The sequence below is a fragment of the Solanum tuberosum genome, unplaced genomic scaffold (assembly GCF_000226075.1).
Source record: "Solanum tuberosum cultivar DM 1-3 516 R44 unplaced genomic scaffold, SolTub_3.0 scf00202, whole genome shotgun sequence".
Classification (NCBI taxonomy): domain Eukaryota; kingdom Viridiplantae; phylum Streptophyta; class Magnoliopsida; order Solanales; family Solanaceae; genus Solanum; species Solanum tuberosum.
The window spans coordinates 163,021-180,377 of NW_006239128.1; the positions used below are offsets into that span (position 1 = coordinate 163,021).

Sequence of the window (17,357 nt, forward strand, 5' to 3'; positions counted from 1 at the left end):
CCAATTCAAAGTTAACAACGAATGATGAATTAAAAAAAATGAATAAACAATTGAACCAAGCCAATACATGTGAATTAATTTGATTTGATTTTTAGAATTAAAAAATAATTAAATTGATTTGAATTTGATTGTAACCAAAAACTATTCTGAATCAAATCATGAACATCCTTAATCCTAATGTGTGTGGGGAAAAAAGAAAATTTTGAGCTCAAAAGCTTTTTATTATCATATTTGTCAACCTTGAGATTTAATTTGACAGAATGGATAATGGATTTGTCCAATTAGGGTGTGTATTGATCGGTTCGGTTTTAAGTATTATCGGTTCTCGGTTTTAAATATGTTAAACTGATAATCAAACCAACAAGATATTTGTTATCGATTTTTGGTCGTTAATGGCTCGATTGTTTTCAATTTAACAAATAAAGAAATGCTTTCAAAACAAATATATGACTTGTCTATTAACTTGACGCGATACAAACATACATTGAAACAAACAAATCAGACTAAATTGCAACAATATAGAGTAAAATAATACTAAAACCAAAAGGGTAAATATAGAGGCCAAAGATAATTAGTGTTAATTGTGTAGGGTCCTTATAATTATAGTATAATATAGTGATTATATTAATATTGTTTGTTTGTATTTATGTATGACTAAAAATTAAAATAGTAAATTATTATATTTTTAATGGGTTATTGATTAACCCAATAACCCAATATTAAAAAACCAATATTGAACCGATAATTCAATAAAAAAAATAGTAACTATCACATATAGCAAACATAAAAATCATATTTGTATGTTATAGCTATAGTTTGTATAATTGCGCTCCATATCAAATTTTATGTTTGCTATGGAGCTTTTGATTTGTATAATTGGCTACAAACATCCAATTTTATACAGATTGTTCAGTTTTGTATAAATGAATTTATACATTATAATTTGTATAATAAGATCTGTATTTGTATAATTATAAGTATATAAGACGAAAATATATGTATTTGTATTTGTATTTGTATATACACTTTTCTCTCGCTTTATACAAACACAAACGCATTTTATACATTTTATACTGAAATGTATAAAATTGCTAATTGTATACCGAAAATGACTAATTGTATAACAAATCAGATGGCAAAAAAAGGGGTTGTTTGCTGTGAATTACAATTAAAATAAATTATGGCTATAACATTTAATTTAAATTAATAGTTTGCTATTTCATACAATTTTCCCTAAAAAAAAATTAAATAACCATTAACCCAATAAACCAATAACACCTTTTTTGATTTGGTTTTTGCACACCCCTACGTTCAATTAGAAAACAAAACAAATTAAGGATCCGTCTATATAGGAATCATTTTCCATGTTCACATGCAATTTTTTAAATATATAAGAAAATGATTTTCTATTTTATTTACACATTTCATATAGTATTAATGATTAATCTATTATTAAAAAGTTATATAATTTAAACAAATATTTGTAAGCAAATTCAAATCTTCCTTTGCCAAATTCCCTTTTTTGAAACCGTTGGTAGATGGCTCATTAACTTTCTTTAGAGCGAAGGAATTTATAGATTGCAAATTAACATAAAAAGCTAGTCGATAATTAACTATTATTTTACTTTTATTTGAAATTGAGTTAGTGATAGTTTAACCTTTTATATCTATTTTCTCTTTTATATTACTAGTATATTATATAAGTAATTTTGTGTAGATTTATGTCCTATGATATATATTACTATGCTGCCGATGCCCGATTGTATATTGATTATCACATACAAAACTTTACAAGCCTAGAGACTGTACATGTTCAATAAGCACATTTTTATGTATTGACTTCATTGCGCGATCAATTACCATCTTATGCCTAAAGATATACTGAGTAATTTTTTTAATGTGATGTAATGTCTCTAATAAAGTCGTACTTATATCTATGTGTTTAGTTCTAATATGATATTTGAGATCTTTAGTAGTATAAGTTTTGGCTACTTGGCTATCCCAAAGGAATTGCACTGGATCTTTAGTACTTGTTATATATATTTTTCTGTCTGTTCTTAGATATATGTTATTTGAGCCGAAAATCTTTCGAAAAATAACTTATTTAGCTCTGTAAGGTAGAAATGAAATATGCATACACTTTATCCTTTTCAAACCTCACCATATAAACTACATTAGATATGTAATTGTGGTTGTAACACTTCAACACTATTTTTATTAGGTGTCCCATAACATTTATTATAGACTATTACTGTAATTATCTAATATGTAATGTTTCCACATATTTTATCTTCGTTTACCACCGCACATACACGACGCGTTGGAAATATAGAACTCTATAACATTCGCAAGCCTATCGATTTCACATGTTCAATTAACACAACTTTAGGTATTGACTTCATTATGCGATCATTTACCAGTGTGTACATAGAGATATATTATAATATGATATTTGAATTTTTTTATATAAGTTATGGTTACTTGACTATCACAAAAGAATTGTGCTGAATCTATCGAACGACCGATGAGTGTTTTGTGCTCCCTTTTAGCCATACAACTTCTTGCACTGTTGTAGAAATTGCAACGAACTTTGCTTTTATAATTGACAAAGCTATGCATGTTTGATTTTTGCTACTTCAAGAACAAGCTATATAGAATACAATATATTATTATGAAATGATATGTAACAATTATCCAAACAAAATATAAAGTAGTAATTAATTATTATATGCCTTCAATTGGAATAGAGAATAAAATAGGCACCTTCTTAATTTTCTTTCATGACAAATATTATGAGGAGGGAGTTATAATCTCTTATCAAACTAAGTCAGATTTTTAATTCTTTTTCTATTTTCATGATTTCATGCAATATTAAAACCTCACAAAGGTCAGTTATCAAGATTGATTTAAGTATCATATAGAGTAATATTTTAGCACAATTAGTCAGGATGGCCGAGTGGTCTAAGGCGCCAGACTCAAGTTCTGGTCTTCGTAAGAGGGCGTGGGTTCAAATCCCACTTCTGACAAAATAATTTTTTTTTTCTCCTTACATGTTTAGTTTCATTTTGTCTTCTATTCCTATTTGCAGTAATATTTGAAAAAATTATTTATTCCATCTTCAATGTGAGATAGTAATAGTCTCATAATTTTAGCACCAATTGTAAGATAAAATAATCTCAAAATTAACTATTATTTCAAATCAAATATAGGATAAAGTTAATTTTAAATTTTAGCTCGAATTATTAGTTTTGTCTCATGTACCAAACAATCCCTAACATGATCATAAATGAGTCTTGGAGAAATTAAGGACCCTTTTTGGCCATAAAATTTATGCATTTTTGTAATGTTATTTCACTTTATTTGAAAATCATTTAAAAATGAAAATTTCAAATCCAACAATAACATGTTTTCCAATTCACTTTTCACTTTTAAAGTTGTATTCAAGTAAATTCAAGCATGAGTATTTTTCTAAATATTATGTGCAAAAAAGTATAACCAAACTCCATAAATTTCAAATAAAATATAAAATAGTTGAAATCTATGACCAAAGCGCCTACTAATTTCTTAAGACAAACGAATTTTTAATCGTTAATAAAATGAAGAAAATTGGTGTTAGCATTTTACAACAGTATTTTCATTGCACATATTATCACTGGAGGAAAACATTCAAAATACTCTTGAACTTCACTCCTGGAGGAAGGTCCTATAGCTAGGTTACGAATTCGAACCATAGAAGTATTCACTACTATTTAAACTTCATGTAAATACAAGATGTTTTGTGCATCGGACTGCCCTTCTCTAGCAAAACTATTTATGCATTACAGCTGATCAACTTTTGAACAACCAAAACTAGAAAGAAGAATATGCATCAGAAAGTAAAGCTTGAGAAGACCTAATACCGTGTCTTCACTCAAAAACACAAGCAAATAAAATTCACAAGTCATTAAAATCTAAAACTGCATATCTGAATTAGATGATTAAGGTTGATATATCATCAGCTCCATTAATTGGAAAGGGGAATAATATTACATGAAGATCATGATGTTCTAGAACCTAATTTGTTTCCACAGAGCAGAATGTCTAACATGTTAAAAGCCTATACAAATATAAAATTTGACTTTAAATGCTCCAAGAAAATGTCGAGTCACCTTCAAAACTGAAGTGATCCAAGGTCTGCGTACACTTTTACCCTCCTCGGACCCCAATTGTGGGGTTACACTGGGTATGTTGTTGTTTTTTGACACTAATAACTATCCTGTTAAGCTTGGTTAAGACTGAAAATCTCTAATGATTTAACCTGTGAACTTCCATGGTACTGCAAGTGACAAACATCTGAACACCAGCAAGTCGTCATCCAAGCAGATTCTTCCGAGAATTGGTTTATTGAACGAATTGACCTAGTTGAATGACCATTGCGCTTATGTCATCAGAGGATCCTCTCGTTACTGCCAAATCAACAAGCTTTTTGCAAGCAGATAAAGGTTGTTGGCTATCAACACCTATGCAGAAAGGTCGAAGTAGCTCCACTGCTTCTTGATTACTTACCTGAAAAATTATACAAAGAAAATTAAGCCTCCTAATTTCCCAATCTCTTTACACTATATATAAACTTTGAGACTTGGAACTTTTCACAGTTTCAAATGACACTTTTTATAAGCAGTTGACTGAAAATGAGAAAAAAAAGTTTTAGCTGGTTACCTTTTCCCAAAGACCGTCAGATGCCAAGATCAGGAATTCACATTCTGGTTCAATCGTCAATATTTTTGTCTCTGGTTCAGCTATCACCCATCTCTTAAGCTGGGAATCTCCTATTCCTCGTGACACAGCAAGAGATCCTTGAATTCTCCACACACCGCGGCAACAATCTACATAGCCACCTAGGCGTTGAATTCTTTCCATTTCATCTTGCCTCGAAGGACAATGATCAACTGTGAGTGCCTCTGCCACTCCTCCTCTGCTCATAACAGCACGACAGTCACCAGCATTTGATACAATAAGTTCTCCATTCTGTACCAGTGCAGTCACACAACAGCTCCCTCCATTTGTATTTAGCTTAAGAAACTCCGCGTCTGTAGTGAGGTAACCCTCTCTGACTGCCTCTTCTAGTCCCTCTTCACTCCTCAACGCCACTTCATTTATAATATTCCTGCCCAAATTCTTTGCCGCAAACTCTGCAGCTTTTGCTCCACCATGTCCATCAAATACACCAAAAAAGGCCTGAAATAAGGGAAAATAACATTCAGCATACGAATAAATGCCATCTTCCAGTCGAATAAACAATGCATCTATCGAATTCAACAACACCAATCACTTCCCTCAAGTCATCACACCAGTTCATTGAACTCATTATATATGCTTATTATACGCTATTAAGGAAGAATCACATTGATTTGTGCCTTTGTTTAATGAAGTTAATTCGTTCAATTCGAGTAGCTTAACAGTTTCAATCCCACAAATTACATTAACCCATTCATATGACTTAGATTTTCCTTTAAGCGTTATATTCATAAAATTGTGTTTAATTGGTGTGAGAGTTACTAATAAACTAGAAGAGTGAAGGTTCGAGTCATGTTGGAGGATAAGTGAGAACACTATTGATCCTCCAGACGAGCTAATAAACCATCATCAACAACAACTACACATCAATTCTACCAGTTGCATGATTAGATGGTTAAATCAATCTTTCATATCAATTAGTATCCATCTTTAGGCAAAAACTCCAACCTAATTTTGGAATCCTCAATTCAGGAGTGAGATACTCATCAAATATTATCAACAGATATAGATAAATTATCCATCAATAATCCAAAAATTAAGAGATTAGACAAACATTTCTAGCAAATAAGTAGTACCTGTTTAGAGCCGTTTTTAGCATCATCATTAACTACCGCAGAATACCGATCTTCCATATCACCTCTTTTTTTCCCTCTTTTACAAAACACAGAGTAACCTTCTCCTTCAACTTCCACTTCATCCACCCTACTCTCTTCCCTCGGAGTTTCACCAACGGTTCCCAAACCTAACGATACGATCGGAATCGAAATCCTCGCCGGCCTCTTCCTCTTTGAAATCGCCACCGCCTCTGCCGTCGTCGACGATGACAACGTGGAGCACTCCGTCGGTTCCTCCTCTTCCCTTAGATTTCTGTTGTAGCAATTAGTCAACGGCGATAGAGGTGATTGACATAAAACTGCCGGCGCCGGCACCGGAGATAGTGATGATGATGCATAGAAGGACGACAGATTTACCGGCGATTGTATAGATGATGGTTTACAGAAAAATGGTGAATTAATTAGTTTGGGTGTTTGTTGTGATGGTGAGAATATTTGAGAATTTGTTATTGCTATGGCACAAGGCATTTTTGTTCTTTGTTCTATTTTTGCTCTGATTTAATTTGCAGGTTTAAATTTTTGGTTGTACGTAAATTTGGAGGAAATGGGGGTATTTATATTGGCGTTTTTGGTTCCTACTTCGAAGAGAGAATTAGTCACCAACGCGCCATGCATGTGTGATGGATAACCAAGTAAATATCTTAATGTGAATTGAATCTGGTTGACATTACTCCATCTTTAATTAAAGTTTTCCAGATTATGTATCGATTTGATTTGATTTTGAAGTTTATCAGTTTGATTTATCGATTATTCATTTGCAGACATGTTAAATTGTTATAGAATTATTAAGATATTGACTTATCGGTTATCGATTATTGATGATTATTCGTTCGGTTATCAATTTAATTGTTAAAATTTGGTACAAGAAAAATCATTGAAAATCACTTATAAACAAGGTGACAAATAAAATAAAATAAACCATGAACATAAGTTGACAGATAGCATCTTGCTCTAAAGCAAATACTGATACATTGTAGAATAACCGAATGTTTGAACAACTATAAATAAAAGTATGAAACTAAACTCTAAGTCAAGAACTTTATATAAAATAGTATAAATATAATTTATTAATTTACTATAGAGTTTTCTATTAACCCATTAAGACCGTTAGAAACTGATAATCCGATAATTAAAAAATAAATAAAATCGTTATCGAAACCGCTAAACCAATAATTCATTGTCGATAAATCAATAAAAAAAAAATTCAATTTAAATTATCGATTTTGATTCAATTTTTAACAACCCTAACTCCCATAATGGACCATGTAATTAATGTGTGAATTATGATTTAATGGTATCCCAATGAGAATACTAAACATCAAGGGACAAACTAAAAATTAAAATTAAAATTAAAACAATTACTTTTTGTGAATATAATCATCATCAAACTTATAATGTAGTTGAATAGAGAAGGATTGTTGAAGTCCATATAAGAAGTTTAACTTTTCCTCGTTCAATCAGTGTGAGACTTAACAATAATGATTCTTGCAATGCGTGAATCAAAACTTAATCAGACTTCAATAACGATACCAAATAGAACGTGGGAAGCACAATAAAATGAAAATCCAACCAAATACTTTTTGTGAATATAACCATCAAAACTTATAGTCTAGTGATATCGACACGAGTCCACATAATAATATACAATATGTGTGAGTTTGATTCTCATTATTCATTTTCTTATAAAGTCCAAAATGAATTTCATCGTCAGACAATTATTGATTCAGGATTAAACGAAATCGCTTCACTTCAATCGAAAATAAATAAATAAATATCAAGAGCTCTGTCAATCTACGATTCCTTCCATTTTTCCATATGCCAATAATTTAATGGCAAAATAAGTTTTTAAAATATATATTATTATATTTTTGCAAAAATTAATAAGTATGCAAATTTGTAGTTTCTGGAAACTCCAAAACATGCATCACGTAAAGGTCTTTTGATTGTTGACAATTCTCAAGTACTTGATCTAAAAATTCTAAGTCTAGGGAGAAAATTTCAACTATAATTGAAGGGAAGAAAAGGTAATCAAATAAGTAGAATGCTAATTTGGGTACCGTTAATTAATTACTTGTTCACACTCAAGCAAAAGTTATTCATAGTCGACAACAAAATTAAGACAATTTGTGTGATAAATAACCCTCCCACCGATTAATTTATTTATCTTACTTTATATTTTAGTCTATCTAAAAAAAATAATATTTTTTACACATTTTCAAATTGTAACTTTCCACATGATATGCTTAAGACCACAAAATTAAAGAATATTTTACATATTTTTTAATTTAATACCGCATGATTCAAACATTTTCTTTATTTTCTTAAATTTCGTATCATGTTAAAATCAGATAAATAGATTGAAACAGAACAATATTGTACTAACATCACAAAAAGTTCATTAATAAATACAATAAAAAGTACTCCTTAATTCTGTCTTAATCTATGTGAAAAATTTCATTTATGTGAAACCCTCTGAGTTCTATGAAAGATTAAAAAATCCAAATTCAGAAGGCCAATGGAGAAAAAATGGATAAAATTAAGGGTGTGTTTGTTGCGGAGAAAAATTCTTGTTTGATTGGTAAAAATAATTAAAAATTAATTTTCATTAAAATGAGAAAAATAATTTTCTTAGCAGAAGTAAGAAAAACAACACAACTGTCACGATTCAATCCACTAGGCCGTGCAGGCACCTACTCTAACGCCTAAATAGGAGAACCCTCGATTCCCAAACAGTTTAAGACATGCGGAAGATTAATAAAAATGGGAATAAAATAACGTTCATGAGAACTTTTATAAAATAAGGAATTTTGTCAACAATTTGAGTTAAGACTTGTAAAGTAATTAACACCCTAGGGATCTAGTCTAAACAAGTACAAGATCTTCTAAGATTTACAAGACATTTAACATAATAACAAATGATGCAACTCCCATCAAATGGAAGGAAAAGTAGGAGCTGTTGGAAATTGTCTTCATCTTCACCTATGAAACATCATGCAATCAGACTATGCCAAAAAGACATAACAAGAGTAGTATCATTACAAACCACACGTACTGGTAGGCATCATCGGTCAACCCGATACCCACCGCATAATATAAGAAAATCAACTAGTAGGAAACATGCAATAAGATTGTTCACTCCTCCACCTTCATTTCCTCATCATTCCCGAACACATTTAGCATATACTAGTACTCTTAGTTCTAACCCCTTACTCAATCCGTCCTTGATCATAACTTAACCATTCTACTTCTTGGAGGAAGTTCCGGATGTAACCACCACCAACCTGATCAACCAATCACGACATACCCTTACTTATTACACCTCACCACTCAACCTTTGACTCCATAGTACGTTCTATCAAGGCCTATTAACTGTTCCCATACAATTTCCCAACTAGAGTAGTACCTAACTACATAACACTTACAACATATCACCCCCCCAATTCTCAACAGCGAGAACACAAACCACCTTTCTAAGCGACACTTAGTAACACATGGACCCTCAGTCTCCACTTACCATATCTTATTCTGGTTTGAGTCGGACCATTCATTGTTCATTCAATAACGAGATATATAACAAATGAACACACCACCTTAATGCAGTTATACATAATTATGGTACAACCAACAGTTTCAGAAGCATTGTACAACTCCGCATTCTCAATAACCAGTAAATATAACAATCAATAGTCCTCTCATGGAACCCATACCAAACAGTTAGTGTACCAAAACGTAGTACCCAATCTCAATTAGTGTGTCGGACATGACACCCGATCCAATTATATGCGTCGGAACGTGGCACCCGATTCAAGTTAGTACGTCAGAACGTGACACTCGATCCATTCAACACAATCACACTCATATGTACATTCTCATAATCATACAATCAAGTGTTGAATCATGACATACATTTGTTCATTCGTACTCATTTCATTAGGCTTGATCAATAAGACTTCATTCACGTACATACATGCATTACAATTAAGCAATTACCAATATACATCACGCAAACAAGAAATCAAACCATCACCTACACCTAGTCCATATGACGGAACTTCCCCTATGGTACACATCTCACGTAACCACTAAGCATACAGGTACAGCCATTCCATTTTTAGGTGCACGAAAGCCTACGCATGAATTCTACCATCAATTATCAATCATACTACGTAGTGAACACAAATTTAAGTCTACTCCATCAAATAAACTTAGCCTACCTGGGGGCCAAGCAGCTGCACAAAATTATGGTTCTAATTCTGGTTTTCGGACCTCGTGACAGTGGATTTGATCAGAAATCCGCACGCTAAGACATCCTTACGCTAGAAATCTCTTTCTCTTTCCTTCCCAAGCCTAGACCAGCCTTTTGAGGGTTTCTGGGCTGATTCTCACCTCTTTTTGGTGTTTCAGGAAAAATGAGAAAATAAGACTACGCGTTATTTAAGTTTTGTCCCGTCCATCCCGCTCTGGCGCGAGCTCTACCGCTCTGGCACCGCCGCTCTAGTGGCAACTGGCCCGCTATGGCGGGATGATGACCCAGTTTTTCCTTGACGTTTTGCCTTTCCTAAATAACGACGGTTCGGGTCGTTACAACAACTAATCAAGTTGATTATATCCTCCCCACCCTTATCGTACTTATCTTCATCCCACCTTCGCAACCCCATACCCAGGGGCGGACCCACCCTTATCGAAGGGGTGTCAATCGACACCTCTTAGTCAGAAAATTACATTGTATTAAAGGTTAAATTTCGATTTAATAAATATATATATAAGTATTGACATCTCTTAAGGTATTGTAAAAATTCTTTGAGGTCATGTGTTTGTTCTAGTCCTACTAGCCTCGTAATTAAAAAAATTACTAAAATCATTGACACCTTTTAATAACAATTCTGGATCCGCTACTGCCTATACCCCTACTCTACCCTTACATATCATAATATTTATCTAAATTATATATAAATACTTTTATACTATACAATAAATTTATATTTATTTTCTTGAAAAAATATTTTTCATCAAAAATATTTTTCTCCTTGCCGAACAATATCCGAGTAGAGATTTGGGTTATACGCAATATGAGGTGAGAGTGGGGGAACACCCATTTGGCCGTCAAAATGCGGTTTGTAAGACCAAAAAATTAGAATTAAATGGTCAAACACGTTTCATTTTTTTCTTTTTGGCTGTGGTGTGATTGGCTGGCTGGCTGCTTTCATATTATAAAATAAAATAATTCAACACAAAATTCACACTTAGTACTATAGTGTTATAGTTAGTTAAGTACTGAACTGGTGATTAGGTGTTATAACTTGTTATACTCGGTCTTTGTTTCTTCCTTGCTATTTCGTCTTTTTTTGGCCGATTCTACCTGCCTGATTCGTCATCAAATTAGTCTCTATCGCTAAACACATATTATATATTTATTGATCTGAAGTAAATATTAATGTAAAACGATATTTTATTGTTCATTTGTTCCCATGTTCCATACTAAAATAAAAACCCTAAATCATTTGATATTTATTATCACAATCAATCCAAATAGGGGTGGAGTTAAGAATAAGACTTACTGGTTTGATCGAATAGTAGCTATAATCCAAATTCTATATTTGTTTTTATAAATTCATCGAATATGTACAAATTATTAGTTTCGATCCCAATAATAACTTAAAAGAGCTACAACTTCTAGTCCATTTGGTAGTTTGGTAGAGTGTATTAAAAAAGGGGAAAGGGTTAAAAATGTCCTTAAACTTAGTGAAAGGAACAAAATGTCCTCCGTTTATAGTTTGGCTCAAAAATGTCCTTATACTATGCGGAGGAACAAAAATATCATCCGTTTGTAGTTTGGTCCAAAAAAAGCCCTTGTCGTCAATACTTTGGTCCAAAAATGCGCTTATTGTTATTTAATGAGTCAAAAATACTCATTTTCCAAATAAATATATTATTATTTTCTTTTTAACACGTTCTTTTTCTAATAATGTTTTTTAAATTAGCAAATGTTTATCTTACTTCAACTCAGAAAAAAATAATTCTTATTTTATTATTATCATTATTTTTTATCGTTATATAAATATAAATATAAATTATTGATGAATTTACTATGATCTTATATATATGACATATATTATATGTCGAAAGGGTACATGAAGTTATTCTATTTTAATTGATAAAATGAGATTAAGAAGAAAAAAAATTTCCTACATTTTTATTTCTTAAAGTGATTTTACAAGAAGAAACAAAACAAGAATAGTGTTCTTTAATAATATTTTAATTAGGAAGCAGATGTGTTTAAAGAGAAAAAAATAATATATTTATTCGAAAAAAGGGCATTTTCGACCCATTTTGTAACTATAGGGGCATTTCTGGACCAAAGTATTGACTGCAAGGACATTTTTGAACCAAAGTATTGACAGTAAAGGCATTTTTGAGCCAAACTATAAACGAAGAACATTTTTGTTCCTTTCACATAGTTTAAGGGCATTTTTTACCCTATTCCCTTAAAAAATAATGCATGCATTAGTCTTGTGTATTACTAGTACCTTGTTTGGTACTCTTTTCCAACCTATGTAGCATTAGTTATATACACTCTATTGTGTATAAATGTGTGCATTGCTAATACCATGGATTTCTAGGTATTAGCAATGCAATGGTTTTAATGCATGCATTAACTCAATTTTAAAGACTCAATTGCCCCGCAATACCTTTTTTATATCTTTTCCACCATAATAGTGAAGGGTATCTTTGTAAATAATTTTTTAATATAATGCATTCTATTTTTAATGCATCAAACCAAACAATGCATAAAAATAATCTATGTATAATTAATGTAAATATAACTAATACATGCATTGCTAATGCAAACATTACTAATACACTCTATTTAATATTATTTTTATACACTCTACCAAACGACCCCTAAAATACTTGTCATGCATAGGCTTCAATAAAAGGAAAAATGTTTCATATATCAAGAACTCTTTGAACACAAAATATTTAATTATATAGATAAAAAGATTTTATCTATCCGTCATCTTGTTTTATATGGTACATTTCTTTATCAGTTTTCCAAAAAGTCCTATATTTTCATAAAATAAAATCATTTTACTATTTCTATTTTTTCTTTAGTGACATATTTATTGGAATCTCACAGTTTGATACAAAACTTACCTTTCTATTAAATTAGTTAGAAGAAAGAAAAATGAAGTAAATTAGTTATAAAAAGTTTTTTTTCACTGATGTCAGTGTTCGTATTGTAGCATGTTTTAATAAAATTTAAATTTGATCAGGAAGTTCCATATTTTAGGGGGCTATCCAACAAGTCAAATCTACGTATATACTTAATAAGACTTAAATTCGAGATATTTGATTAAAAATAAAAAAATAATTACTATTTTACCACAATTATATTTGAATATAAGTTTAATGGTGGTCAAATTGAGGAGTTACAATAAAATAATTAATCTGAGAAAAAAATACTGTTTTAAGAAAAAATAAATTAAAATTAAAGATAGCATGATTGACAAGCACTAATTTAGGTGATTCAGTCATTGAGAAGGTTGAACATGGTTGGACTGAGAGCTAAGTCATAGTATTACAACAACTTTTAAATAATAAATAAATAAAGTTTCAAATATGTGGGGCTTCTACATGCAATAATACTTTGTCTAATTATGAATTATTCTTCAGTATAAAATAAATGTATATGATATATATTCAAAAATACAAATCTTCATTCAAATTTTAACAACAATTCCAATTTGTCCAAAATTGAGGAAATAGTCTCAACTGCCTCTGTTTTAATTTGTCTTTTTATCTTTTCTTTTCTTTTGGTTTTATTTACTTTTTCTTGTTTTTTTTAATTATTATTTTGGGTGTTCAAAATGGTGCAACATTTTGATGAATAATTCATTGTTCACCATAAACTTTGACTGATTCACTATGGTTTAATTTAATATATTTAATTTACAACTATTATTTTGTGCCAAAGTGTTTGGTTAGTGTTGTTTAAGTGTTTGGTTAGTGTTGTTTTAGTCTAATTAATCTTTATAATTTTATATTATAACTATTGTTTTGTGCCAAAGTGCCAAAGTGCCAAAGTGTTTGGTTATTTTTTTTTATTATTTCAATAATTACTTTGAACACTTCACAAATTGAAGATTTCGTACAAGTGAATAAAGTTGCTTATATTTTTATTTTTATTTTTTTAATTATTATTATTATATATTTTGATCTTGGTGTGCTATTTCTTTATTTATTTCTCTACTCCTTATTTTTTATGTTTGAATAATTAGTTTGAACACGTCTCGCTAGTTGGTATGCTAATAAGTTTTCATAATACAAGAACTTGTGATAGAATAGATCTCGTGATATCTTTCATTATTAAGATTTCAAATTCAAGCTTTCAGAATGAAAAATATTCTGCTCGAAATTAGCGCTTTCCACTTTTATACATTGCGCACATGAATCTCAATTAATTAAGGCACATCCAAACGAGTACCAGATAAAGAGGGGAGAACAAAATTACCTAAAAAAACCAGACTTTACAAGTTACAACATGCCAATATAAATTTAATCGAACTCTAATATAATTACGGATACCAAAAAGGAAACTAAATGATAGTACATCCATATGCATGGTTGACCAAATTTTATATAAATTGAAGTATATTTAATTAATTTTGATTGGGAAGAACGTGGTAGTTTATACATCGTGTAATCATTTTCTATATCGATATAAATATAAATGAATTTTAGTAAACATACCATGTGATAAAGTGATTAATTAGTGGCTTCAACATTAATTAATTGTTGAAAAGTATCAAGCAAGTATTATTAGAGTATACGTGTTCTATACGAGGGAACATAAATTATTGTAGCTAGTTCTTTTTCACACGATATTTCGTTTTCTGCTAATTAATTCTTGCCACGCTTAAAGTTCTTCTTTTTTTTCCATATATATATTTTAATGATAGTATTTTCATCAAAAGTAGGAAAATAATTTCCCGCTGGCGTTAATACTTCACAATTACTCATCAATTAATCTTTTAGATGTTATTATCAATTTTTAATAACCGAACATTTCTTAAAAACACTATTATTTCATTTGGTTTGTCAATATTATTATTATTAATATTATCAATCTTTAGTTGTTTTTTTTTTTTAATAAAAAATAATGTTTCTTTCTGTCTTCAAGAATATAACCATGAGTTAATTTCATATATAGTTACTAATTTTATTTTTTTTGATAACCAAGAAATCTGTCTGTGACCTGACCTACCCTTTGGATCAATCACAGCCTTCTAAACTCGGTGGATAATGGACCCTCCCCTCTACCCTTCTCCACTTAAATACCGGGCTTCGCTTTGCATGGTGTGGGGCTTGAACTTGCGACCTAAGCCACAAATCCTCCACATTTTGCCACTTGAGCTAGGCCTTGGGGGCTATAATTACTAAAATTATAAGTATATGATTACTAAAAATATATAATTTAATTAGCGAGTTCAATCAAATTGAATTACCTTGTCTTTGGCTTATATACGTGTTAAAAAAATACATTTAATAATTATACAAATAATATAATCAAAACTCATCAAATGAAATTGTAAATTTTGAATGAATCCGCCTTTAGTAAAATCCACATAAATAAAGACATTTTTCGTAATTGAATAATTCAGCTGTCACTTGTAAGCACATAGTCACCTTGCTGCCACGTGTCATACCCACTGCTGAGCTGTCTTATTGCTGTAATCTCCAAATAGCCACGTCACTCTCCACGTGTCAACATGGATATACATAATACTCTCTAAAGCCCCCTCCCCCCTCTATAAATTGACAACTACTTAACCCAAAAGATTATTAAAAATATAACTAAATAAATAAATAAAATCTCAAACAAGTTAATTTTACTGAAATTATTATTAAAAAAATGTCAACAGAGCAAGAGAAAAGAGCTGAGCTGGACCGCAAGGCAAGGGAAGGAAGGAGTGACTGTGGAGAGGAACAGGTGGCAAAAGTCTTGAAGCCCAAGAACACCTTGCTGAGGGTAATTAGTTCATAAAATTTGATGTTAAGTTCGGATTCTTCAAAAATATATCGATACGATTTCAAAAATATATCTATAAGATAATACATATATATATGTACGTGTCAAATTTTCTAAAAGTATCATTATATATGTATATGTCAGAATTTTCAAAAATAACATTATATATATATGTGTGTCAAAATTTTAAAAAATAACATATTTTGTTAAATTCGCTACTAGTAGTATATTTTTAGAGAATTTAACACGAATATAATAATAATTTTTTAGAGTTTAATTATATATGTTATGTTGCTTGGAGTCTTAAAAATTAACACATATAATTTTCTTAATATATATATATCAAACTAATAATGGTATCGTTTTAAGGGTTTTTACTTAACATCGTCCAACTTCATCCAAGTATACCATAGAAGTCGCGTAGCCGTATTTTATCATTAAAAAAAGTTATTAAAATTTATCTAAATATTATAGAAATTAATTAATAGGATTTTATAAAGAGATTTTATCTGAATTTAAGCAGAATCGGAAACCTTTGCGGTTGAAAACATTTGTATAGTGATTTGTTGTGATATTTAGCTATAGTTTGAATATTTTTTCTACGAAAAATAATTTAGGAACTCTGTAAAAGTTGGACGAAGTTGAGTGAGGTTAATAGTGTAATAATTTTATTGTAATAAAATATAAACGAAGTGATAATTTATGAAATTATACTTGGATTTTTATGATACGTTCAAAACAATACAAATCGTGCGTTATAATTATATATACACAAAATATTATTTTTATTTTGTAAATTTTGTATCAGACAAATAGTTTCACATAAATTGAGTCGTATTTGTGACGTTTTTCTCTAGAATTTTTTTGTAAAGGGAGGATGCGAGGGGGGCAAACGAGGAAGGAGCAAATCGGAGAAGAAGGGTTCCAAGAGATGGGTCGCAAAGGCGGGCTCAGTTCAAGCGGCACCTCGGGTGGACACCGTGTCCAGGAGGAGGGTGATCCGATTGATGAGTCCAAGTATAGAACCAAAACTTGATCATGAACAAGTTGAAGTTGATACTAAAATAATTTAGTGTTAATCTTTTTAAACCTTTTTTTTTTAAAAGATGAGTGTACATTATGGGTGTATTGGTATATGGATATTTATTTTTTATTTTTGTAATATTCATGTGTTTGATAGGTAAGCAGAAAATATACTACAAGAAAGTCGAAGCTAAGGCCCAAGAGTATGAGGGTTATAAGGGTGGGGATGGAGATATAGTCTAATTGAGGATGGAGAGGACATAATCATTACTTATGGAATTAATGGAATTAATTTGTTTCATTGTTAGATTGTATTAAATTTTGGGGGTGATGTTCTCAACAAGAGTTTTTTCATATTCAGACTCAAATTCGAAATCTTTGATTAAGAGTGAAGCAGTTCATCATTATATCAC

The 17,357-nt window shown here is 30.6% G+C and overlaps 1 protein-coding gene, 1 non-coding gene and 1 pseudogene across 2 annotated transcripts; 2 read left to right on the plus strand and 1 right to left on the minus strand.

Moving 5' to 3' along the window:
* The first annotated feature begins 2,942 nt into the window (after nucleotides 1-2,942).
* On the plus strand, nucleotides 2,943-3,026 carry TRNAL-CAA (transfer RNA leucine (anticodon CAA)). The gene has a single exon. It is a non-coding gene; the product is annotated as a tRNA-Leu (tRNA).
* Nucleotides 3,027-3,943: 917 nt separating this feature from the next.
* Nucleotides 3,944-6,430, minus strand: LOC102581778 (putative protein phosphatase 2C 53). Its single transcript, XM_006355587.2, has 3 exons — nucleotides 5,853-6,430; nucleotides 4,699-5,217; nucleotides 3,944-4,545 (listed from the first exon to the last, which is right to left on the minus strand). The coding sequence occupies exons 1-3, from the start codon at nucleotides 6,357-6,359 to the stop codon at nucleotides 4,381-4,383; spliced, it is 1,191 nt and encodes a 396-aa protein (XP_006355649.1). The 5' UTR covers nucleotides 6,360-6,430; the 3' UTR covers nucleotides 3,944-4,380.
* A 9,374-nt stretch (nucleotides 6,431-15,804) lies between these two features.
* Nucleotides 15,805-16,957, plus strand: LOC102582101 (em-like protein; annotated as a pseudogene).
* The last annotated feature ends 400 nt before the right edge of the window (nucleotides 16,958-17,357 follow it).

What these genes read in the sequence shown, in the direction of transcription:
- LOC102581778 (XM_006355587.2), bottom strand. Translation starts at nt 6,359, where the DNA reads ATGCCTTGTGCCATAGCAATAACAAATTCTCAAATATTCTCACCATCA. An exon ending in CTAAAAACGGCTCTAAACAG is followed by an intron (nt 5,218 to 5,852) that starts GTACTACTTATT and finishes CCCTTATTTCAG; the next exon opens with GCCTTTTTTGGTGTATTTGA. An exon ending in CTGACGGTCTTTGGGAAAAG is followed by an intron (nt 4,546 to 4,698) that starts GTAACCAGCTAA and finishes ATAATTTTTCAG; the next exon opens with GTAAGTAATCAAGAAGCAGT.